At 39.1% G+C, this 27544-nt stretch overlaps 1 protein-coding gene across 1 annotated transcript in view; it reads left to right on the top strand.

Moving 5' to 3' along the window:
- LOC126480931 (uncharacterized) overlaps positions 1 to 27544 on the top strand; it is a 222548-nt gene that overhangs the window by 171702 nt on the left and 23302 nt on the right. Inside the window, exons 12-14 of the mRNA XM_050104344.1 lie at positions 7349 to 7738; positions 22221 to 22357; positions 22479 to 22659. Coding sequence (XP_049960301.1) covers positions 7349 to 7738; positions 22221 to 22357; positions 22479 to 22659 — 708 coding nt within the window. The remainder of the gene's footprint in view (positions 1 to 7348; positions 7739 to 22220; positions 22358 to 22478; positions 22660 to 27544) is intronic.

Here is a 27544-nt window from a genome sequence, read left to right as displayed (position 1 = left end):
AACAGTCATCCAAACAATACAAAGCGTGAGACTTTTACATCTCCCATAATATCACAAATAATAGCTAAATATACATTAAAAGGTATCAATAACAACCATCATCATGATGAAGCAGTTTACATCCAGTGCTGCGAAAAGATCTCTTCCAGACTTCTCCACACATTATAGGTCCAGTTCCATGGATCTAAATGATTTCTGACATCATCTATCCACCTTCAGTTACGTATCTTTACTTATCTCTAGGAATGCAGGGATGCTTCTGTCATTCATTCACCTGGCTGCTTGTCCCAGCCTTTCCACTCCTGTAACTATTTCTGTTTCTAAATGCTCTCTTGATTTTTTCTTTTGTATAAAGTCTACCACACAACTTACCTAACTTTAAATGCAGAATTTAGATTTTTGGATAATTTGCTCCCTTAAGGACATGTCACTAACTGTACAAATCGAATAGCTCATTTCCCTTATTTATGTTTCGCAAGATTGAACTCTACATCTATTTACACCTACATGTATACTTTGAAACCACTGTGGAGTGAATGGTAGTGGGTAGTTCCCACTGTACAGTTATTGGGGCTTTTTCACATTCAGTTCACATATGGAGCATTGGAAGGATGATTGCTTAAACATATCTGTGTAAACAGTAATTATACTAGTTTTGTCATCATGATCCCTATGGAAGTGATACATAGGGGATTGCAGTATATTCCTAGAGTTATCATTTACAGCTAGCTCTAGAAACTTCCTTACAAAGTAGCTTGTACCTGTCTTCAAGCATTTCTCAGTTCAGTACTCTCAGTATAAAAGTGATTCTCTAACATGGGTAAAACAAGCCTGTGACCATTTGGGCTGCCCCTCATTGTATACGTTCAGTGCCTCTTTTAGTCCCAAAATTTGAGATATATTCCAGGATGGGTCCCACAAGTATTTTGTGTGCAGTCTCCTTTGTAGACAGGTCTCATTTTCCCAGTATTCTACCAATAAACTGCAGTCTGCCACCTGCTTTACCTATGACTGAGCCTATGTGATCATTCCACTTAATACTCATAGTAGACTTTGTTTTTGCACTTCTGAAGAGCACAAATTTATATTTTTGAATAGTTACAGTAAGTTGCCAATCTTTGAGCCACTTCGAAATCTTACAACCTTTTTCAGACAGTACTTATTACAGATAACTGCATCCTCTGCAAAAAGTGTTGAGGTTGCTATTAATATTGTGCACAAGGTCGTTAATATATGACGTGAATAGCAATTATCCTAACACACCTTCCTGGGTACTCTTGAAGTCAATGACTCTCCATCCAGGATAACTTGCTGTGTGTACTCACACCAAAAAATGCTCAGACCAGTCACGAATCCGGGTAACACATATGAGCATACTTTAATACCAATTGTATGTGTGGTACTGAGTTGAATGTCTTTTGTAACTTGAGAAGCACTGCATGAGTCCAGCTGCCTTGATTTCATGGCTTTCAGGATATCATGTGGGGAAAGTGTGATTTGGGTTTCACAGGATGAATATTTCTACAGTCCATACTTGTTGGAATTGATGAGGTCATTCTGTTCAAGATACTTAATTACATTTGAGTTGAGAACTTGTTCCAAGATTCTACAACAAATGTCAACGTCAAGGTTATTCAACAGTAGTTTTGTTCAAAAATGGCTCTGAGCACTATGGGACTCAACTGCTGAGGTCATTAATCCCCTAGAACTTAGAACTAGTTAAACCTAACTAACCTAAGGACATCACAAACATCCATGCCCGAGGCAGGATTCGAACCTGCGACCGTAGCGGTCTTGCGGTTCCAGACTGCAGCGCCTTTAACCGCACGGCCACTTCGGCCGGCAGTAGTTTTGTGGATCACTTCTGTTGCACTTCTTGTAGATGGATGTGACTTGTGCATTCTTCTGACAACTAAGCACAGTTTTTTGATTGAAAGATATTCAGTATATTATGGTTAAAAGGGAGGCTCTAGAATCTGATCAGTATAGAATCTGATAGGGATTCCAACAGGTCCTGGAGGTTAGTTCCATATTTTACTCATATTTGCAGTAGTGTGAGAATTAAATTGGGGCATGACTCTTGGTTCTCCTGTATAAAGGAACATTTTGAAGTGGAGTTAAAATTTTGCTTTGCTAGCCTCAATTTCAGGTCCCATCTCATGCATTCTATTTTGTACTTTGGCAGTCATTGTTGCTACAACTGCCTCATGGTCACTGTGTACAGTTTCAATGTGGACAACCTCAAAGAGCTCAGGTCTATTTGTTGTCATGGACATTAAGTTTAGTGCCACTAACAGCCTTTACATATGACTAGAATTTCCTCAGGTTTTTTTTGAAATATCTTTTGATAATATTGTGCTGTGTCCTCTTGACAGTCAGACACATTTCATCCAGCAGCTCTCTATCTACAGCCCTCTGCTTTGTTTTACACATGCACTCAAAATTAAAAAGAAAAAAAGAAGGAGTTATTCAAATGAGATAGAATTGGTAGATGTAACATACATATACAGAAGAACTGGATGTTTATTCAAGAGAAAGAGCTTCACAAATTGAGCAAGTCAATAATGCACAGGTCCACCTCTGGCTCTTATGAAAGCAGTTATTCAACTTGGCAGTGATTGACAGAGTTGTTGGATGTCCTTCTGAGGGTTATCATGCCAAATTATTTCTGATTGGTGCATTAGATCTTCAAAATCCTGAGCTGGTTGGAGGACTTTGCCCATAATGCTACAAACATTCTCAATTTGGGAGGGATTTGGCGACCTTGCTCTCCAAGGTAGGGTTTTGCAAGCACAAAGGCAGCAGTAGAAACTCTTGCCATATGCAGGCAGGCATTATCTTACTGAAATGTGAGCCCAGGCTGGCTTGCCATGAAGGGCAACAAAATAGGGCATAGAATATTGTCAACATACTGCTGTGCTGAAAGTATGACATGGATGACAACCAAAGGGGTCCTGCTATGAAATGTAATGACACCCCAGAACATCACTCCTGGTTGTCAAGCCATATGGTGGACAGCAGTAAGATCGGTAGCCCACCACTGTCAAGGGCACCTTCAGACACATCTTCACTGGTCATAGGGGCTCGGTTTGAAACGGGACACATCACTGATTCTACTTCTGTTAATGAGATTCCATCTGGATGACCAGCAAAGATGCATCTGGAGACGCCTCAGAGAGTAGAGGGATACCAACCTGAATCTCGCCACCATACAGCCAGACAATGTCACAGCAGGAGACCTTTGTCCACAGCTCGTGGTCTCACGGTCCCACTCTCACTTCCTGAGCACGGGGTTCCAGGTTCTATTCCTGGTGGGGTCAGGGATTTTCACCTGCCTCGAGATGACTGGGTGTTTGTGTTATCCTCATCATTTCATTGTCATTCATGAAAGTGGTGAGATTGGACTGAGCAAAGGTTGGGAATTTGTACAGGTGCTGATAAATGTGCAGTTGAGCGCCCCAAAACCCAAGCATCATCATCATCATCATCATCACCAGGACACCTTTGGTTGTCATCTGTGGCACCCTTACAGCATAGTGGTACGCTGATGATATTCTACATCCCATTTTGTTGCCCTTCATGGCAAGTCATATTGGGCTGACATTTGAGCAAGATATGCCTGCCTGCCCACACATGGTGAGAGTTTCTACTGTTTGTCTTCATGCTTCCCAAACCCAACCTTGGCCAGAAAGGTCACCAGATCTCTCCCCAATCGGGAATGTTTGGAGCATTATGGGCAAAGGCCTCCAACCGGCTCAGGATTTTGACAATCTAATGCATAAAATGGACAGAATGTGGCACAATATCCATCAGAACAACATCCAATAACTCTATTAATCTATCTCAAGCTGAATAATCACCTTCATAAGGGCTGGAGGTGGACCAATTTGTTATTGACTTGCTCAATTTGTAAAGCTCTTTTTCTTGAATAAATCATCCATTTTTTCCTGAAATTGTAATCATTTGGTTGTCTGTACATGTACTTCATGTCTACTGATTTCTGTCTCAACTATTCTTTTAAATTTGAGCAACAGTTTGTGTACATACTCCCATCCTGAGCTAAAAGTTTGAAGCTCTTCACTCAAATTTGGTACTTCTGCTTCACTGTCTAGTTTCCAGAACATATAAATCTTCATACTTTGTTTAGTTGCCCTTTGTACTTTGGTAATCAATACTGGCGCAACTCTCTCGTGGTACTGATACCACTTCCAATGTGGACATTGTCAAAGAGGTTGGGTCTGTTTGTTGCCCTTACACCCATTTCAGTCACGGATGGGACTCCATACTATCTGTTCTAGGTAGTCTAAGAACAAAAACTTGTAATGTTTTGCACAGTATCTTGTCACTCCCATCACTAACAAAACTGTAATTATCCCAATTCATTATTGTAAAATTAAAGTCTTCTTCGCTGATCACATTATGAGTGGGGAACTTACGTACTGTTAGAAATGAAACTTTCTCTAAAGTTTTTGGTTACATGAGGAGGTGAGTTTAGTGATTGATAGAAGGATCCAGTTATAGTTTTATGTTCACTCCTGATACTGAGTCTTTCACAAACAATCTCACATGCACCTTCAATTTCTATCTAAGTGATTTTGATTATCTTGTCTACTGTGATAAATACACCACTTCCATTTCCCATTTGCCTACCCTTTTGATATATGTATAAATTTTCCCCAAAAATCTCAGTGCAGTCTATCTAAAGTCTTAGCCATATTTCTGTGCCTAGTACTATGTGTACTACTTCTTAGGAGTCCTTCAAACTCTGGCACTTCATTGAAAATGCTTTGTCAATTAACCACTAGGATTTTAATATTCTCACCTGTGGGGGGGATCTTACACTGGTACTTCCGGGTCTCTCACAGATATGGACTGGACAGAGAGCTGCCTACTCTAAAAACTTTGTGTGCACCCTATAAACAGTCAGTTACCTGGGTAGCAGCCTCTGATGTATAGTGCACACTTGGACCATTTAGGGGGACTCACGTTCAGAGCCCTATGGCATAAATATAAGACATCACAGCCTAGCTTGTCTCAGAATCTTTGCAGTCTCTGGTTCAAGCCTTCCACTTCCTTAAATCGCTTCAGGCAAATACTGGGATGGCTCCTTTGAAAGGTCACAGCTTCCTTCTCCTTCCTTCCCTAATCCGATGGGAACAATGACCTCGCTGTTTGGTCCCCTCCCCCAAATCAACCAGCTAACCAAGCACCTTGAACTTGTTGGGTATGAGGATGGGTGTAACACACAGAGTTCTCCATGGTCCCTGTCTCCCCTGTACAGGGCACCTAGATGTACCACTGACATGACCCTCACTGTCAAGTGGACCATTGGTAATAGGTCCTGTAGTTCCTGCAGAGGAGACAGTACACACAGGAAAAGATTGTACTTGAGGTACCACTGGAACCTCTGATACACACCTCTAAGGATTCCTCCCATACACTCGTTTCTTGCAGTATCAAGTCGCTTAATAGTAGTCATGGTGATTTCCAGCTGCTTGTATCCATCAATTATGTATGTTGCAACATTTTACTAGCAACCAGTTCATATGTAAGATCCAAGAATTTAGTATGGTTGCAGTGAAGTCACAATAGTAAATAATAATACTTATCTTCCAGTTTGTTCAGGCATTGACAATCAAGGTGTGTAGGTTTTTGTGGCAAACAAACATTTTCCATGTTTTTGTTACGCAAGACATTTTTGCGACAAACTAATGAAATGATCACACTGTAATTTAACTTTCACTTGCATTTTAATGACTATTTAGCAATTTTTCTGAATACAAATACAAAACTGACTCAAATTTGATTAGAAATGGAGCACCATACAACTTTTACAACTGACTGCCAACAACTCAACAACCAACTTGCAAACTCTTATGCCTGTCTCTTTACACATTATTGACAGTAAAAATTAATAAATCATTGTTGAAATTACAATTTTAACAAATTTTACAGTCACAAAGTTTAAATTTGATTGCACTACATGTTGAAATGTAAATACAAACTGACTTCTCAAATTAATGAAGTATTCAGTTATCACATCTGAAGTTCATAAAAAAACAAGTTTTAAAAATATTTAGTTATTAAGTTTTTGTTCCCCTAATAATTAATGCATTTCCAGCTTTATTTTGAGCATTTATTACTAAACTGTATATTTTTGAGTGATGTGTATGTCTTCACCAAAAATTATGTGCAAACACTAAATGATGTTTACACATCTGACTAATGCAGCTTTTACATATTGACGAAAGAATTAACTTACATTCCAGGCAATGATGACAAAGTTTTGAATAATTAACATAAATGAGTTTGAATATTTGTCTACCGAAACAGAGGGTGGGTCAAGTTGTTTGGTAAATATGACATTGGTCACTTAATTATAGTGTCTCTTGGTCTGCCATATTACACTGTATTCAAGAACAGCATTCACGGTGTGGCTGCATTGTGGCTTGAACAATGTATTACAGAATAGTAAACAACGTACTTTAAAATAAGCTTGCTGATTTTCTTTTAATTTCTGTACTTGTTAAGTAAAAGTATTACTAATTCCCTTTATGAACTGAAGAAATTAATACACAAAATGAGATTTCTATGAAGGCAGCAGAAACATTTTGTATAAAAGTTATTAAATTCCTGCAATTTTTTGTTGTTATAGTTGCTAACAGATTTGACAATGGCATTTAAATTAATGTCACTGTCAAATCTGTTAGCAATGCAGAAGACATATACACTCCTGTTAAAAGAGTTATTTACAGTAAATGTAAATCACAAATACTTATTTGCCACGAAATTAGTTATACACAACACTTATAACTTATAAAAATTCTCAAAAGTACAATTGTACATTGACACATGTAGCTACACACTGAATTACACAATAAAATTAAGGAACAGTTGTTTTTGAGTAAAGATAGCGTTGCGAAAAGTTTCTAAAAAAACACAAATTAAGTTTACAATTGACAATATCATAAGAGTTTTTCACAGTATTTGCAAATGTTGAAAAATAAACAATATATTACAACACACACAAATTTCGTTGACACAACTGATGAAAGATTACTCGGTTAATCACTGCTCTATGGTCAGAATATAGTGAAGCCAATACATGGTCTTGGAGGTGATTTATCAAATTCTTTACATTCAGTTGGAAGAAATGTGCTAAATGTTCACAATCTAGAATATGTCATGGTTTTTTTTCTTTTTGTCAATGTATTTAAATTAAATGTTTTGACTGCAGTTAATAGAGAAAACACTTATTGTTCATCAGATGATGCAGGCTTACATACACGAACTTAATCTAAGGTAACTTGAAAAACAGAGGGAGCATACAAGTGTTCTGTCATTGCAGGTTCACTTTCCAGAGCACAGTGAGGCAGATTGAGCGACGTAGGCTCGCAGAGCGATTGTCCCGTGAAGCAGAGCTGAAGGAGAAGCAGAGACTAAGTGAACTGGAGGCAATGCGCCAAGTAGAGGAAGAGTTCCAGCGGAAACGTGCACGTGAGAAAGCCAATATCCGGCAGCAACTGCGGCTCTTCTCACTGGATGAACAACTCTACTCGTCACTGCCTGCTGGTTGGGGTGGTGCACGTGCTGAGCCAGATGGTGCTGCCTCACCTCAGCCATCGCCACCACCTGCATCCTCCCCAATAACAGGGACAACCACTGCTACATCCACACAAGTACTATCAGAATACCGTGAACCACGAAGGGAGTATCGTGACTACAGGCCCTCCTCTAGGTCAGTATCAAACAACTTTGTCCTCATTACTGTCCAGCATGGCTACCAGGCCATCAAATGCTCACTAATTCACACGGCTTGCAGGTTTCATCCCCTCACACACAATGTTCGTAGATTGCATCATAAAAAATAATCTTCAACTATTTAGAAATGGTAAAGTAGGAGAGAGCTATCATAAACAGTGTCTGTATAACACACATTAAATTCACATGCTGAGGTGGTTAATAGATCCTGTGGGTTATGCAGAGGCTAGACTGTGAGCAACTGCACATGGTGGGAGAAGCAATCTGGGTGGTGGGGGTAAGGATGAGGCTGGGGTGGGGAGGAGGAGGGATGGCAGGGTAGGACAGGGACAGGGTGCAAATAGGGTAGGGCAGCTAGGTGCAGTCAGGAGGTAAATGAGGTGCAGGAGAGAGGGGGGGGGGAGGAGAGAAGTAAAAAGACTGTGGGTGTGTTGGTGGAATAGAAGGCTGTGTAATGCTGTAGTGGGAACAAGGAAAGACATAGGTGGGTGGACAATGACTACCGAACATAGACGCCAGGAGGGTTACAGGAACATAGGATACATTTCAGGTAGAGTTCCCACCTGTGCAATTCAGAATAGCTGGTGTTGGTAGGAAGGATCCAAATGACACAGGCTGAGAGACAATCACTGAAATGAAGAACGTTGTGCTGGGCAGCATGCTCAGCAACTGGGTGGTCAAGCTGTTTCATGCAGCTATTCATACAGTTGGAGATCTTGTTGCTTGTTATGCCCATGTAGAGTGTAGCACAGTGGTTGCAGCTTAGCATGTAGATCACATTACTAGTTTCACACATAGCCCAGTCTTTGATGGCAGAGGTGATGCTTGTGACTGGACTGGAGTAGATGGTGGTGGGAGAATATATGGGGCAGGTCTTGCATCTATTACAGGGATATGAGCCATGAGGCAAGGGGTTGGGAGCAAGGGCTGTGTAGGGATGGACAAGGATATTGTGCAGGTTCAGTGGGTGGGAGAAGGAGGGTGGGAGAGGTGCGAAGGATACTCCTCATTTTAGAGCACAATGAGAGGTAGATGAAACCATGGCAGAAAACGTGATTCAGTTGCTCCATTCCTGGGTGGTACTGAATCATAAGGGAAATGTTCTTCTGTGGCTGAACAGAGGTGGTGGTTGACTGGAGAGATAAGGCAGCATGGGAGATTTGTTTCTGAACAAACCTGGGAGGAGGATTACAGTCTTTGAAGGCCTCAGTAGGACCCCTGATATATTTATAGAAGAATTTATTGTCACTACAGATATGATGACTACAGGTGGCAAAGATGTATGGGAGGGACTTCTTGGTATGGAAATGGTGGCAGCTGTCAAAGTCAAGGTATTGCTGTGGACCAGATGAAGCGAATGGGGGAGAAGCTGTTCAGGTTCTGGAGGGATGTGAATAGGGTGTCCTCACCATCCTTGATTCAGATCATGAATATGTCATCAGTGAATCTGAACGAGGTGAGGGGTTTGGGATTCTGGGTGATTAGGAAGGATTTCTCTAGATGGCCCATGAGTAGGTTGGCATAGGATGGTGCCATGTGGGTGCCCATTGCCATTCCCCAGATTTGTTTGTAGGTGATGGCTTCAAAGCAGAAGTAATTGTGGGTGAGGATATAGTTGGTCATGGTGACCAGGAAGGAGGTTGTGGGTTTCAAATCCATCAGGCATTGGGAAAGGTAGTGTTCAATAGTGGCAAGGCTATGGACATTAGGGGTGTTAGTGTAAGGGGAGGGGGCATCAGTAGTGACTAGCAGGACACTGTGTGGTCATTATTCCATACTGGATTTTCCATTGTTTGACACATATTTCATATAGCTGTAAATGAACAATTTAATTAGCAGAAAAACTGTTGCTTTTCTATAACAGTATTCAGTTACTATTCGTCTATCACTTCATGGTTTCAAATACTCATATATGCTAATAATTAAGACATTTTTTTTAACTTTTTACATTAGTCCCTAAATAATGCCAGATATTTGTACATCAAGTACCTGTGTAATTTATTGTTGCAGAGACTAGTAACGCCTACTTTTAATCTTTTGAGATTCTGTGATTCTTAATTGGCTGTGGTTAATGTTGTAAGCTACTGTCATGTAATTTATTAAGATGAGGTTACTTTGCAATGGAGTTACAATATAAATAATGCAATTTTAATGTTTTGTCTTCTGGAAACTACCAACATTAACAAAATATTGCAGTCTGACAGATGTACCTTTCTATACTAATCATCTTTCTCTAAAATAACAAAATTTGGTGCTGCAGAACAAATATCAGTCTACAAGGGGATGTGGACAAGGGGGAAGTGTTGTACCATGCCAACAGCAGCATCCAATCACGCTGCTCTCGATGTATGTTGACTTGCTATTCCGATCATCTGATTACCTTCAACATTTCCCAAGTTTATCATTTACATTCATGTATGCACAGCTTACACTATGTTAATTATCACAGCACAATGACATCCCATTATTCCACAAAAGTTTTAACTTGGGGTTCTAATATGGAACAAAGGTTCAAGTTAAAATGCCTAATAAAATATTTAGACTGCTACAAAAAATACTGATACCATATTCAAAATATCTTTTTCTAGGGTGGCTGGGGTGGTGAGGAGGAGGGAGAGCAGGGTAGAACAGGGACAGGCTGCAGATAGAGTAAGGCAGCTAGGAAGGAGAGAATTAAAAGATAAGGATAAAAAATTAGATGCTCAGAAAATGCCATGCATATTACAGTACCATATGTCATGTCTGTTAAATAATATTTAAATGTGGTTCAACCAAAACTCTATAAGCATTTGCCATATTTCAGTACAGTATGCTATGTACACAATGAACAAATGTGTTTAAAACTCATTTATGAAACTGAAAAGGATAGATTGCTACTCACTTCATACAGGAGGGATTGATTCACAAACAGGCACAATGAAAAAGACTGCTAAACTTTTAAGCTTTTGAGCAAAGAAGTCCCATTTTCCAAATTAGAAATAGAATGTGGGCACGTTCTCTATTTTGGAAGAAGGACTTTTTTTCACCAAAAGCTTAAATGTTTAGCAGTCTTTTTCATTGTGTTTGTCTGTGACTCAGTGCCTCCTATATGTGGTGAACAACAATCTATTCTTCTCATATGGTGGTAATTCCATCCTGGACTTTCCATTGTTTTGTTTATAATCATGAATGTTCAAACACATACGAAGGCCAAGGCCAGAAGTCATTAATATTCTTGTGCAGATGATCATTTTATTAAGTACTAGTAGTGAGTCGAATCCATACTAGGGCTGCTGAAAACATAAATATATCCATATTTTTTCCAAAATAGTCATATACCATTAAAACTGCCGTGTTATCATGTTAGTATGTGTGTGTATATGAAAACAATGAATTATGAAAAGCATGTAACTGAAAAAAATTGATAATACTAGAAAACACATAATTATTGCTCTACCATATCAAAAGGAATCATTCATCAAAATCATACTATTTTCTCAGCCAATTTTGATTGAAAAAAATGTGAAATTCGTTGTGGGACATCATGGAATACTCCTGCCTCAGCCCTTAGTTTCATGATGTTCCCGCAGGTGGTGGCACTATATGTAGCCTTCAAAGTTTTTTTTGTAGGAAACCAGGTCATTGCCAATATTCATAGGCACTTGCACAATGTTTACAGAGACCTGGCAGTGACCAAAAGTACTGTGAGTTGTTGGGTGAAGCACCTGTCATCATCTCAACAAGGTTGCGCAGACCTGTTAGATCTCCTGCATGCCAGCTGACTGCACACAGCTGACTTCTGCAGTGCACAGTCACTGATGGCAATTATCAAGGTTGCCACAAGTTCTCGAAATCAAAGAATTTCAAACAAGTCAGGGAAATATCAGGGGGGGGGGAAAAAAACTGGAAAAATGTCATTTTTGTCTCAGTAGATGAAACAGTTTGTTTACTGAGATGTCACACTTCGTTGCTGCCTGGGTGCAGCTGAGTACATGTGCCGTTTCCCTACTCCCTCATTTTCAGTGCTTCTCCCCTTTCTACCATTCCCCTCGGCTTGCAGTCAGTTCTGCCACCACATCTTGCCACTAGCCTAGCAGCTGCCAATGAGAGGCAGGGAGGTGTGAGGAGTGAGGAGCGGTTTGTTTGGATCTGATTCTAAGAGACTGTTGACACTGCAGCTCGAGATAGCAGTCATGTGTGCAGGTTCGAGGTAGCAGTCATGTGTGCACAAGTTGTGTCTGAGTGAATGTGTGTATGCTCTCATTTTCTGACAACGGCTATGGCCGAAAATTTAGTAGTAAGAGTTTTATTGTCTTTTCTATGTGCCTGCCTGCTGCTCAGTGATCATCTTTAGGTGAGTTGCTACCTCACCTCATTAGTATGGTTCTCAGAGTATCTGCACAAGTTATCTGTTGCATTGATTTATCGCCACGGTCTCATTTTGTCAACATAGTGCCTGCGACACGTGAATAGCTGGCCACATGAGTGGACTTCCATGACGGGCCAAAACCGCAGGCCATTTCTGCGGCTATCTCTAACAGATCGGGCCTGCCAATCTAAAGCCCATAGTTGCCTACTAAAGTGCAAACCATGCCCACCAATCTGAATGCAGGCTGGGTCTGTTTGTTTGTGGGATAATGAGGCAGATTTTCGTGGTTTACCCTAAAACCCAAGACTGTGGTGCTCCTCAGCAGACCAGAGGCCATTGGGGATGGATCTCAGAAATTGTAATTGTCTCACCGCAAGTACATTGTACAGTGCAGTGTTTTATAAACATTTATTCTAGTACATTTTGGCACTTCAAAAATAATTAATATATTAGAAAGTATGGGTGGTAAGAAGAAAAAATTGTGGCAGTCGCTGACAGTTTGTACACAAATATTTCTCAAAAGAAAAATCACACAACACTTACAAAATAATAAACATAACACAATAACTAATAACCAACAATAATGAACATAGTAGAACCAACATTTTGTTGGTGGTCACCTCTAGTGTTGGTTTACACAACTCTTCCCTGCCTTATACACTTCTTTCAGGAGGCCTACTTTTTTCTGAGATCATTTCTGAAATTAGTGAAAGTATTTTAGATCTGTCTTGCGACTCCAAGGAAATGCTTATTTTTGTCACCAAAAGTGCTTCGTTTTATTGAAATAAAATAACAAAAGTGGTCTTAATGAAACACATATACCATTTGACTTGCTTTCTCCATCTAAAAATGGTTCATTACTAAAGATGTTGACATCCGTACATTTTTTTGTTAACTTATGTCTTTACTTACCCTTGAGATCTCAAAATTTGTCAGAGAAAAATGCTAACACTTGTCTGGAAATCAGGGAATTTCACTTGGGGAAACTTGTGGCAACCTTGGTTATGCATTATGCATTACAACATTGTTCTCCTGTAGACACCCAACTTGCTCATCTCACCATGGCTCTCCAGTATAAAACCAGAAGCAGGATTACAGTGGTATCATATTTAAACAAAAGCTGTACAGCATGGTCTGCTGACTGCTCCCTATTGATCCCATAGAGAAAAGTCACACTTTTTTTGGGAGGGGTGTAGCTGAGCACTTGGTGGAAAGTTAATGTTTTCTTAAAAATTTAAAAATATTATCAAGGTTCTTGTCAAATATGACATCATATGATTGTACGCTGATACTGTCGTGTTTTAAGTTATTGCACTAAATGGAAATCAGGAAGCTTCTCCACTTAGTTTTTGTAACTCATTTCACAATACAGTCTACAAAGATGGCCCAGAATTCTGGGCCTATGTGCACAACTTTACCATGTGAGGCTCAGAGTTTGAGTAATGCATGTGGCAGGTAGTATCTTTTTCCATTGTGAGAGAGAGTTATGTGTTTACATTGAGGGAAGACTGACTATTTTATTTACCAGTCCAACAGTTTCCACCAGCTTATTACCAGGCACAGTTCAACAAAAAACTAGCATTATTGTGTCACATGTAAATGAATACCAGATTCCAAATTGTGTCACTACCAGTAATTGACCTACATTTCCTTTACTAAATAAAGTTGATAAACAAAAGAAGAAGGGACAAATGGAAAGAATCACAAAATAGGAACAGCTTTGGCTTACTTACAGTGAGGACAATAATTTTGTAACTTCTACATTTTCAACAGATCACATTTACAAAAGTAGCCTAGCAGAGAACTGTGAAGCGCTGTCCTCAGGTTAAATGGAAAAGAAAGGAAAGAGAAAGCACATGTTTTTAACATGTTTGGAAAATGGATATACTTCCTAATCTCCTTCTCTCCCCTCTCTCTCTCTCTCCATTCTAGTGAGATCCTCTCCTGGGAATGCAAAATTTGTAGGAGAAATAAGTTGATAGAGGAGAAGGAGCATAAGATCTGTGCCCTTCAGGTGCAGTTACAAGGCGCAAAGGAGGAACAAGATAGGTTGAGGAGGGTGAAGGGTGGTGGGGGATGGGAACTGGCAGTTGGCAAGAAGGCAGCTAGGAGGAGGACGTATTCAGACAGTTAAACTTTGTGTATATGCAATAGATTTGACCAACTGTCAGAGTTGAGTGGAGAGCAGCCTCTTGTAGGTGTAGGTGTAGGAAATGTGCAGCAGTCCTCAGCAGTTAGGAGGCCTAGGTTAGTTGTGAAGTCAAACAGAAAGAAGAAGGTTCTGCTGCTAGGTGGTTCGCATGGTAGAGGTGTGGGCCAGCAGTTGCAGGACATGTTGGGGAGTGAGTACCAGGTCACCAGCATTGTGAAGCCTAGTGCAGGTTTGGCTCAGGTGACTGACAGCATAGGGGAGTTATGTAGGAATTTTACAAAGGAGAATCAGATAGTGATAGTGGGTGGAGCAGGGGACAGTCTTGATAGGGACGGGAAATATGATGTAGGTGGTGACCTGGTAAAGATAGCTACTCAAACTGGTGGCACTAATGTGCATTTTGTGCAACTGTTTCAGCATCGTGATCGGCCTCATCTTAATGTGGCTGTTAAGTGCATTAACATGGGGCTGGAGAGGCCTCTGATGGCAGAGGGCGTGGGTCACATTTCAGTAGTGCCAGCTGGGCCGATCAGCAGATCAGGTTTCACTAGGCATGGCCTGCACCTCAATAGGTATGGGAAGGGGAAGCTGGTGAAGCTTATAGGCAACATTGTAATGGGTGGTTATGCATTACAACAATGTTCTAATGCATAATCCATAACAATGGTTGCCACAAGTTTCCCCAAGTGAAATTCCCTGATTTCCAGGCAAGGTTTAGCATTTATCTCTGACAAAATTTGAGATCTTGAGGGTAAGTAAAGACATAAGTTAACAAAAAAATGTAAGGACTTCTGTATTTCTCCACTGCGTGAGCATAAAATCTACTGATGTCAACATCTTTTGTAATGCACTGTTTTTAGATGGAGAAAACAAGTCAAATGGTATATGTGTTTCATTAAGAGTCAACATCTGTAAGCAGTTCACTAACTTTATCTCAAATACCTCTTATATTTTAATGAAATATGCTAAGTCCTTCTCTACTTGGAAACATGACATCCTCTGAAGGTGATCCCTTAGTTAGGGGGACTTCCTTTAAGCAGGTATACCTATCAGCTGAATTCAATCTAAAAAAGGTGCACCTCTAACACTAACTACTACAGAAATTTTTCCATGAGTGATCCCACCACCTTGTTTCCTTGACAATTTAGATGGTTCCTTTACCAGGATACATATTAGCTGGCTGTTTTTCAAGGACTTCCTTGTGGGGTGGGGGAAGTGGCTGTGTACGTAAAAAACAGTATTCCATTCGAGTCCATAGATCTAACATGGCACTGCACTGAGCAGATATTTGAACGTTGTGCAGGGACAGTTGAATTTAGTGAAACTAAACTTCAGTTTGTTGTTGTTTATAGGCCCCCTAACTCTGACTTCAGAGCATTTCTGCTCAGGCTAGATAGGGCTCTTGATTCACTTTGTAGGAAGCACCAGAAATTAGTTATATACGGTGACTTCTATATAAATTTTGTGTATGATAGTGCAAGAAAAAGGATGTTGGCAGATCTCCTAAATTAAAATGATCTGATGCAGACTGTGTTTTTTCCAATAGGGCACAGGGGAACAGTAGCACAACCACAGACAATATTTTTATTCATTCTTCATTACTATATGGGCATTCTGTTAGTAAAAGCATGAATGGCCTTTCATACCATGATGCACAAATTTTAACACTAAAAGGCTTTTGTACTCAGACAAATGTCACATGTAAATACAAATTATGTAGGAAAGTTATCCAACAGCAATAGAGTTTTTTAAACCTTTTCAAGGAACAAGAGTGGCAGGATGTTTATAGTGCTGATAACATAGATGATACAGGGTGTTTCAAAAATGACCGATATATTTGAAACGGCAATAAAAACTAAACGAGCAGCGATAGAAATACACCGTTTGTTGCAATATGCTTGGGACAACAGTACATTTTCAGGCGGACAAACTTTCGAAATTACAGTAGTTACAGTTTTCAACAACAGATGGCGCTGCAAGTGATGTGAAAGATATAGAAGACAACGCAGTCTGTGGGTGCGCCATTCTGTACGTCGTCTTTCTGCTGTAAGCGTGTGCTGTTCACAACGTGCAAGTGTGCTGTAGACAACATGGTTTATTCCTTAGAACAGAGGATTTTTCTGGTGTTGGAATTCCACCACCTAGAACACAGTGTTGTTGCAACAAGACGAAGTTTTCAACGGAGGTTTAATGTAACCAAAGGACCGAAAAGTGATACAATAAAGGATCTGTTTGAAAAATTTCAACGGACTAGGAACGTGACGGATGAACGTGCTGGAAAGGTAGGGCGACCGCGTGCGGCAACCACAGAGGGCAACGCGCAGCTAGTGCAGCAGGTGATCCAACAGCGGCCTCGGGTTTCCGTTCGCCGTGTTGCAGCTGCGTTCCAAATGACGCCAACGTCCACGTATCGTCTCGTGCGCCAGAGTTTACACCTCTATCCATACAAAATTCAAACGCGGCAACCCCTCAGCGCCGCTACCATTGCTGCACGAGAGACATTCGCTAACGATATAGTGCACAGGATTGATGACGGCGATATGCATGTGGGCAGCATTTGGTTTACTGACGAAGCTTATTTTTACCTGGACGGCTTCGTCAATAAACAGAACTGGCGCATATGGGGAACTGAAAAGCCCCATGTTGCAGTCCCATCGTCCCCTGCATCCTCAAAAAGTACTGGTCTGGGCCGCCATTTCTTCCAAAGGAATCATTGGCCCATTTTTCAGATCCGAAACGATTACTGCATCACGCTATCTGGACATTCTTCGTGAATTTGTGGCGGTACAAACTGCCTTAGACGACACTGCGAACACCTCGTGGTTTATGCAAGATGGTGCCCGGCCACATCGCACGGCCGACGTCTTTAATTTCCTGAATGAATATTACGATGATTGTGTGATTGCTTTGGGCTATCCGAAACATACAGGAGGCGGCGTGGATTGGCCTCCCTATTCGCCAGACATGAACCCCTGTGACTTCTTTCTGTGGGGACACTTGAAAGACCAGGTGTACCGCCAGAATCCAGAAACAATTGAACAGCTGAAGCAGTGCATCTCATCTGCATGTGAAGCCATTCTGCCAGACACATTGTCAAAGGTTTCGGGTAATTTCATTCAGAGACTACGCCATATTATTGCTACGCATGGTGGATATGTGGAAAATATCGTACTATAGAGTTTCCCAGACCGCAGCGCCATCTGTTATTGAAAATTGTTAACTACTGTAATTTCGAAAGTTTGTCTGCCTGAAAATGTACTGTTGTCCCAAGCATATTGCAACAAACGGTGTATTTCTATCGCTGCTCGTTTAGTTTTTATTGCCGTTTCAAATATACCGGTCATTTTTGAAACACCCTGTAAATATAATGTTTACCTTTACACATTTCTCATGTTCTTTGAGAGTTGCTTTCCATTAGACCATTCTAAATGGGACACTAGCAGTAATAGGCAGCCCGGGTGGCTGACTAGTGAGATAAGGATATCATGTAGAACAAAGCGGGAATTATATCAAAATGTTAGAAGTAGTCACAATCAAGCTGCAGTAGCCCATTGCAAACAGTATTGTAAGGTGCTTAAAACGTTATTAGGAAGGCAAATAGCTAATTCACAGGATAAAATTAAAACCATATGGTCAGCAGCACAAGGTCGACAATGTAAAGTCAGTTCACAGTAAAAATATTTCTGTTACTGATAAATCAGATATACCTACATTATTTAACAATCATTTTCTGAGCATTGGTGGTGAATTAAATAAAAATTTAGCTTCTACAGGGAATTCTATAAGTCTCTTGGCAAATGCCTATCCAAGATTGATGTCTATAATACTCCTCTGTGATACAGACAAGGGGGAGATTGAGTCAATAATTAAATCACTGAAGACTAAGGACTCTCATGGATATGATGGAGTGCCTAGTAGAATATTAAAGTACTGTGCTGCTCATGTTAGCCCTGTATTCAGCCATATTTGTAAAATGGTCAGTTTCCTGAATGGTTAAAGTACTCTGTAGTAAAGTCACTTTATAAAAAGGGAGAAAGGGATAAGGTAGACAATTTTAGACCTATTTCTATGCCATGAGTGTTTTCTAAAGCTATTGAAAAGGCTGTGTATGTAAGGATAATTGATTATTGTATATCACATGATTTGGTATCAGATGTACAGTTCGGCTTTGGAACTGAAAATGCTGTATTTTCTTTTCTCTGTGAGGTACTGGATGGGTTAAACAAAAGGTTTCAAATGTTAGGCATATTTTGTTTATTTGTCTAAGGCGTTTGATTGTGATGATCACAAAATATTGCTCCAGAACAGGGAGTAGCTCACAATTGGCTCACCTCTTACTTTAGCAACAGACAGAAAAAGGTCATTATTCACAATGTTGAGAATGGCTGTGATGTGTGTGTGTGTGTGGGGGGGGGGGGGGGGGGCGTGCTCCAGGGATCAGTGTTGGGACCACTCCTGTCCCTTATGTTTATAAATGATATGCCCTCTAGTATTACGGGTAACTCTAAAACATTTCTGTTTGATAATGACACTAGCTTGGTAGTAAAGGATGTTGTGTGCAACATTAGCTCGGTTTCAAATAGTGCAGTTCATGACTTAAGTTCATGGCTTGTAGAAAATAATCTAACTCTAAATCACAGTAAGACTCAGTTTTTACAGTTTCTAACACACAATTCAACAAAACCTGACATTTTAATTTTACAGAACGGGCATTAGATTAGTGAAACTGAACAGTTCAAATTTCTAGGTGTTCAGATATATAGTAAACTGTCATGGAAAGCCCACATTCAAGATCTAGTTCAAAGACTTAATGCTGCCATTTTTACTATTCGAACGGTATTTGGAGTGAGTGATCGTTCACCACGAAAATTAGTCTACTTTGCTTATTTTCACTCGCTTATGTTGTATGGTATTATATTTTGCGGTAACTCTTCCCATTCTAAAAGGATATTTTTGGCTCAGAAATGGGCAGTTTAGGCAATAAGTGGTGTGAGTTCACGAACCTTTTGGCGACCTCTGTTCACGAGTCTGGGTATTTTGACATTGACCTCTCAATATGTATATTCCTTATAGTTGTTTCTCATTAACAATATTAGCTTATTCCCAAGAATAAGCAGCTTCCACTCAGTTAATACTTGGCAGAAATCAAATCTGCATTTGGATCGGACTTCCTTAACTCTTGTGCAGAAAGGTGCGCAGTATACTGCCACATCCATTTTCAATAAGCTACCACTCAAATTCAAAAATCTTAGCAGTAATCTACGTGCTTTCAAATCAAAACTGAAGAGTTTCCTCATGGGTCACTTCTTCTATTCTGTCGTTGAGTCCCTTGAAAAAGTAAGCTGATTCATATTGTATTGTTGACTGCTTTTACTTAAACTTGTGGATTGACTTTTTTCGGGTTTGTAAACATTTTATTTTTATCTGTTATTACTTTTATGTTGTAATTTCATGTACTGACACGTTCCATGACCTCGGATATTTGCTCCTCAATTTGGTCCTACGGAACTTGACTTGTAAATAAATAAATAATCTGATGACATCACACGTTCAACATTCGTGATCCACGTTTGGAGTATTTCCCATCATTTGCAGCCTCATGTGTCTTACATTACTTGCCTCAGCATCATCTAAGTCACTTTGGGAGGTTTTTAAATGTTAATAACAATCACCCTGTATATTAAAAAATATATAGCCTATGTCTGTCCAAATGTTCATTAGAGTATTGTGTAAAAATCTGAAGCAAATCAGACAAGAACTTTTCGAGACTTTTGGTAATAACGTTTACAAAACACACACACACACACACACACACACACACACACACACACACACACACCATGTGACACTCCAGTAGGTATATAAAACACATGTATTTGAATGCAACATTGCCTCAAAATTTCAAAGGACTCACAGATGAACTTTTGAAGATCTGCAATTTTGTAAAAACAAACATTTAAAGTTTTATTTAATATAATGGAAGGAAACATTCCACGTGGGAAAAATTATATATAAAAACAAAGATGAGGTGACTTACCGAACAAAAGCGCTGGCAGGTCGATAGACACACAAACAAACACAAACATACACACAAAATTCAAGCTTTCGCAACAAACTGTTGCCTCATCAGGAAAGAGGGAAGGAGAGGGGAAGACGAAAGGAAGTGGGTTTTAAAGGAGAGGGTAAGGAGTCATTCCAATCCCGGGAGCGGAAAGACTTACCTTAGGAGGAAAAAAGGACAGGTATACACTCACACACACGCACATATCCATCCACACATACAGACACAAGCAGACATATTTAAAGACCAATGTCTTTAAATATGTCTGCTTGTGTCTGTATGTGTGGATGGATATGTGCGTGTGTGTGAGTGTATACCTGTCCTTTTTTCCTCCTAAGGTAAGTCTTTCCGCTCCCGGGATTGGAATGACTCCTTACCCTCTCCTTTAAAACCCACTTCCTTTCGTCTTCCCCTCTCCTTCCCTCTTTCCTGATGAGGCAACAGTTTGTTGCGAAAGCTTGAATTTTGTGTGTATGTTTGTGTTTGTTTGTGTGTCTATCGACCTGCCAGCGCTTTTGTTCGGTAAGTCACCTCATCTTTGTTTTTATATATAAAGTTTTATTTATGTAGATGAAATTGTTCATTTGCACAAAACTGTAAATTTCCAAAAGTTATGCACTGATTACATTGAAATTTTGACAAAATTTTGCATTCAAATATACACGTGTGTGTAAAGCAAAAATCTATGCACGTTTTTATATAGGCACTGAAGTGCAATATGATTTTTTTATTTATTATTGCTCTTTTTCATATGCTGCCAAATCAGATCAATGTTTCAGATTTCTTAAATCTTTTATGTAAATACCACAATACCAAAATAATCACCCATGTGTATAAATCCTATTGTAAGTACACAATTTTACATTATCATGCAGTGGCTCATTCTACAGGTATACTTTTCCTGACAGATAAATAAACTTCTGCAGATTATTTAGCTCCAGGAAAAGATGGGCAGAGAGAGGGAGAAACATAATCTTGCATGTGGGATACATACCTCCCAAACCTCTTTTTACAGTTCCAGTGATAACAAAATGCATACTTACTCATACCAATATGACAAATAAATTAGAGACATCTGGTGAAGGAAACATGTTCCTAAGCACTTTGTGTCAACCCCATGAAGATGAAATATTTTAAGATTCTCAGAAAATTCCAAAATATAACCATCAAAGTATCATTGTAATTGAATAGATATTAAAACACAGAAAGCAAGTCTCTCACATAAGGGTCAAATGATCAAAATGGGGACCAATTAAAAGAAAGAATAAAATAAAAAATGTAGAAAAAGACAGAATGCTACTTACCATAAAGAAGACACGCCAAGTTGCAGACAGGCACAGTTAAGTCACTGACATAAAGCTTTTGGCCACAGCCTTCATCAGTAAAAGAGAGACACATACCATTCACACACACAAGCAAGCACACCTCATGCACACACGACCACAAACTCCAGCATCTCAGGCCTGAGATGCTGGAATTGGCAGTTGTGTATGTGTGAGGTGTGCTTGCTTGTATGTGTGAATGGTATGTGTCTCTCTCTTCCTGATGAAGGCTGTGGCTGAAAGCTTTATGTGAGTGTCTTTGAATTGTGCCTGTCTGCAACTTGACATGTCTTCTTTATGGAAAGCAGCAATCTGCCTTTTCCTACAATGTTGATATTCCTACCTGGAGTTTCCACTGTTTGAGTGAATAAAATTAAATTTTTCTTTCATTTTGTGGTGTAATCAGATTAGTGCTATGTGTGATGTTTGAGAAATTTTTCATGCAATGGATGGTGCAATATACTTCAACTCATGTGTTTTTATTTCTGATACTGTTTTGGAATGTTAGAAATTCAAAGACTATGCTATACTTGTTGTCACATACAAGAAGTTTCCACTCTGCCTTCTTGTTCATAGGTACAATGACTCTTCACATGAGTCTTTGTCATATATGGAGAAAAAACGAGCTACTGTTCATCCACAAATTGTATGTGATATTCCGAAGAACAGCCATGTCTACGTGAAACCACACCATCAAAGTAATGGCCTATCAGGTACAATATATACCATTATATTTCTACTTTAATGTAGTAATAAAGAACAATAATTACTTCTAGAATCGACTGCTAAACAAGAGCTAAATTTTGAAAATTTATATTCAAGCAATTTTTTCAGGTACAAGTATGTATCAAGCTGAAGATCATGGTGGTGTATCCACACCACACTCATCTTCCTCAGACAATTACAGGCGGGAGCTAGCACATGGTGGTCGTCCTGCAGGTTATTCACTGGCTAGCTCCGACTCTGAATCTAACATGAAGCCACCAGCCTGCCTCATCAACCACTCTCGCAGCAGGTATCAAACAAAGCATGTGTAACTCAATGACATAGCTGTATCTTTAAAGTAATTATACTGAATAGTAGCTTTGTTTGCTCTTTTTTCCATTTGTTTTCTGAACTGGAATAAATAAGCCATTAATCATCTTATTTGTATAGCATCCAACTTATTGAAAGTTTACTCTGCAGAGGAATGTGTGTTGATGTCAGATAAAAGTGTGCCAGCCTGGGATTCGAACCTAGGACTTCGCCTTTTTTGGCCAAGTGCTCTACCTACTGAGCTATTCAAGCACTGCTCATCCTCACAGCTTTATTTCCACCAGTACCTCATCTCATAGGAGATGAGATACTGGCAAATGTATAGCTGTGATAGTAGGCCATGTCTCAGGCTTGGACAGCTCATTTGGTAGAACACTTGGCCACAAAAGGCAAACATCCCAGGTTCATAGTTTTAATCTGCCAACATTACTAAATGGCTGACTCAGTTCAGAGCACCTACTTCCAGTTGCAGGTTGCCTATTTTACAGCTTCCAGGGACAAAAAGAATTTGGTTTTCAATATTTCATATAACTATTGATTGAAATTAAAAATTTAAAATGCTATTATCATCTACTCATTAGGTCTTACATTAAATATTTAAGACAATATGACAAGTATTACATGTAGATACTGTGTAAATATGAGGGTCATTCAATAAATAGAGACAAATTGGTCTGGGGAAAAAACAGTTAGTAGGGCAAGTTTGGTACTTTTATGGCTTTAAGTTGGCATCACTGGGATGAGCCCTGATCAGCCGATGTATCAACACTGTTCTGCTTATAACCTTAAAGGTACATTTCAAGATGGTGAGTCTGCTTGAAACGTCCTCATTAGTTGAACAACGTTCTGTTATTCGTTTTTTACTTGCTGAAGGTGTGAAACCAGTGAATAGATACTGTAGATACTGCAGAATGTCTAAAGTTTATGGTGAAGGCTGTATGAATTGTGCAAATGTTTACAAGTGGGTAGAGCAGTTAAAAAATGGTTGCAACTCAGTGACTGACAAACACCATTCTGGCCGACCATTTGCAGTTTCAACTCCGAAAGTCAAATTGATGACATTATTTGTGCCAAACACCATGTGACTGTGGAAATGATAGTTGATAAGGTTCAAGTTAGTACTGGTACAGTTCATAACATTATCTGTAACAAGGTGAAGTACCGCAAAACACGTACTAGATGGGTCCCAAAATCAAAAAGACAAAGCATGGAGTGGAAGCACACCAACTCACCTGTGAAGAAAAAATTCGAAGCCCAAGCATCAGCAGAAAATGTCATGTTGATGGTGTTTTGGGATGCTGAAGGTCCAGTTTTTTGTGATTATCTCAAAGAGCAGCGTACAATGAACAGCCAATACTACCCAGATTTGCTTTAAAACAAGGTGCTAGATGGGAGAGAGACATCGTTGACCTCAGAGGAGAGGTGTGATTCTCCAGCAAGACAACGCATGTCCTTATGTTGCTCAACTAACCCATGAAACCATCAACAAAATGGGCTGGGAATTATTGCCTCATCCCCCTTACAGCCCTGATTTAGCACCTAGTGATTTCCATTTGTTTGGTGCACTGAAGGAGGCATTAAGTGGGAAGATATTCCAGGACAATGAGGATGTGAAAAAGATTGTGGGAAATTGGTTCAAACATCAACATAATGGGTTCTTTGCAGCTCGAATAAAAAAGCTTGTAGCCCATTGGAACAAGTGCATAAATGGTCAAGGGTATTATGTTGAAAAGTAGAAAAAGTATTGTTTTGTAAAAATAAACGCTTTTTTCTCCAGACCAATTTGGCTCTTTAATTATTGAATGACTCACACATTTTGAGGTAGCATAACTCACACACACAAATTACCCAGACTAAATTCATCCAGTATTTGAGCATGACAGCACTTAGTGACATGCAACAAACTTTACATGTAACTTCAAACCTTAAAGAAACATTTTCTCACTGAGACCCCCCACAAAATAATAAAAGGAAAGAAGGTTATTGCTTTCTAGATTTTCAGTACTCGTGCAGTAAAACATCATCATCCACCATGACATTTTAATTTTTTACTTCTTTACTAATAACTGTAATCACAACACATTTTGTAGACGGTATCCAAATATACCAATGAATGGACATGCAAAATTATGTTATTGTACAATACATAATTCAGGAGATATGACATCATAAACAATAAAAAGCTTGAAACTCTAGGTTTTGCTTAAAACAAAGTGCAGATTATCAGATGATATTCATCCAGTGTTTGATGCAATCAGCAACTTCAAACAAGCTTTAAGTATAATATCAAACCATCTCTCAACTTTTCTTCACTTCAATACTTAATGTCAAATATTTAACACATTAACTCATTTGTAAGCAATCAGAAGTTCGAAGCTTTTTTATGTACCAGAATTCAATTTTGTAAAGAATTGGGAGTTTACTGGTATTCTTATAAATGACACTTGGTTTTTTACTTTTGAGTGCAAAGACAGATGTTTGCAGCCCTTACGCTATACTGATAGTCACACTGTACACTAATCTTAACAGAAATTGGAACCTTTTAAAACTGAATGGAACTTATTTCAAATGAGTGGAATGTGTGCTATTAATACTGACTTGCCTTTTTATATTCCAGTTAATATTTCAACTTCTCCAATCTTGTTTAGAAGTTTTTTGTGAGGGAATACTAGGAACATTGGGAGAATTTAAGAATACTGTTCAGAAGTTTACACTCTGGTCTTGGTTCATTGTAGTATCAATTGATTTTTTGTCCCCTGGTACTATATTCTGCATTTGTATTTGCCCATCTCCTGCCCCCCCCCCCCCCCCCTCTCCTTCTTCCTCTGTATCATTGCTTAAGACACTTTTGTTAGAGTTTGTAACATTCCCAAATTGTATTCCAGAACATTCAAAAAATCTAGAGTATTCACAAACACTTAAGAACATTATAGACAATCATATATTTTTCCACTTAGAAAATATATTAATGCAAAATAGCCAGACAATATCCTGGCAACCACAACAGTAGGATGACAACCTCTTCAAACTCTCATATCTCAACAACAGCTAGCAGCACAAAATCACTATAGAGTACAACAGGGGACCCAAGGGTAGCACCAGACAAAAAACCTTGTGATTAGTAGTTGGTGGTTTTCGAAGTATTGTCAACTTCAATCTAGGTAATTAAACATGTTTTTTGGTATTTCATTAGGTAACATATAACGAATATGAACAAAAGTATAGTGTAATTTTCATTGTCATCAGTACCAACCTTCTAAAACTATGACAGTGCACAGATTGGACTGCATACCAAGTAAGGACGGAAAAACAGGACAAATAAAAGTGAGGAATTCAATCCAGATTCATACTTCCATTTAAAAAAATCAGAAGTTAATTGGAGATTAACACAAAATTTTAACCAGTTCATGAAGAAAATTGTATGAGTAAGATCATTTGTGGTGATTGATATAAAATTTACAGTAAGGTCTTTTGTGTTACGTACTATAGGGTTAAAAGCTTTGAAGAAAAAATGAGTTCACAATACTCAGTATTATGAAAAGGATAGCTGCTATTCACCATATAGTGGAGATGCTGAGCTGCAGATAGGCAGAATAAGAAGAGTGTTGGAAAGTAAGCTTTTGGCCAGTAAGGTTTCATCGGAAATAGATTGTGCCCCCCCCCCCCCCCCCCCTGCACACACACACCAGCAAAACTCACACATGCATGACTACAGTCTCTGGCTGCTGAGTCTGGCATTACATGATTGTTTGAGTTTCTCTGAACCATTGCTTCAACATAAACATTTAAAAATCACATCTTTGTTTGTGTAATTTACTCCTTTTCTTCACTGTTCATTTTAGACAGAAATGCTTTTATGTTGATGAATAAGAACTATAAAATATTCTATCATAGAAAGTATTGCCAGTTAATCATAATAAAAGTACAATGTTTTCATAATACAGAGGGTGAAAAAAGAACTCATTACAGTCAAAACAGACTAATGGTTCATACCACATTTCATCAAGTGGGCTTTGTTGCCTTTAATATACATTATTTATACTGTATATAAACAATAACAATAATTTTAATATGGGTTTGGTGTTGTATGTTCATTCAGGAAATAACATTCACCTAGTAGATCACTAACTATCTAGTCACCAATTGCATCACCATCTCATCTGGGTCAGTACGGGTATCAAGAACATATAACACAAGAACAGGTTTGTTGCTTTTTTATATTAATCTTACTAATGCTTAATTAAATACAATTTTTTACTAAAACTACTAATGTGGAATATCACAATTATGGTTTGTGAAAAACAAAGATGAAGGTCCTAGTCTTAATAAGACATTGGCAGATATGCTCTTGATATATGTTAATGCCAGACAAGGAGATTGCGATACAATATTACCCATAGCGACATTTGGTACAAGATGCTGAAGCTAGACACTAGAGACTTCACAATGTTCTTTCTGCTCCATGGTCATGAGGCCACAACAACAGTAGATACACTATTCTCATTTCAGCTGGATGATACTAACAATGACTGTGTGAAACATCTCACTGCCAAGACCAAAGAAGCAAAGCAGCTGGCTCAATACAGACACTGGATGTCCAGGAGGAAGACCAAGTACCAGCCAGTGAGATACCGCTCAGGAGACTTGGTATGGATTTTTAGACCTGTGTGGTATGTGAGACAATTGGAAAAGTTACTAAAGCTCTACACTGGGCCATATCGTATCTTTTGCCAACTGTCTAACATCACGTATGAAGCTCGAGGGTTATGGCACAGCTTTAGCAATAGCACAGCAAGTGAGTTAATCAGTTTAGATTATTATCCACTGCTACCTGTTTGTTTTGAGAACCTCCGCAAGAGATCAAT

The sequence above is a fragment of the Schistocerca serialis genome, chromosome 5, assembly GCF_023864345.2.
Source record: "Schistocerca serialis cubense isolate TAMUIC-IGC-003099 chromosome 5, iqSchSeri2.2, whole genome shotgun sequence".
Taxonomy (NCBI): domain Eukaryota; kingdom Metazoa; phylum Arthropoda; class Insecta; order Orthoptera; family Acrididae; genus Schistocerca; species Schistocerca serialis.
Note: the sequence above shows the minus strand (reverse complement) of the source record. Positions and strands in the feature narration are given on the sequence as shown.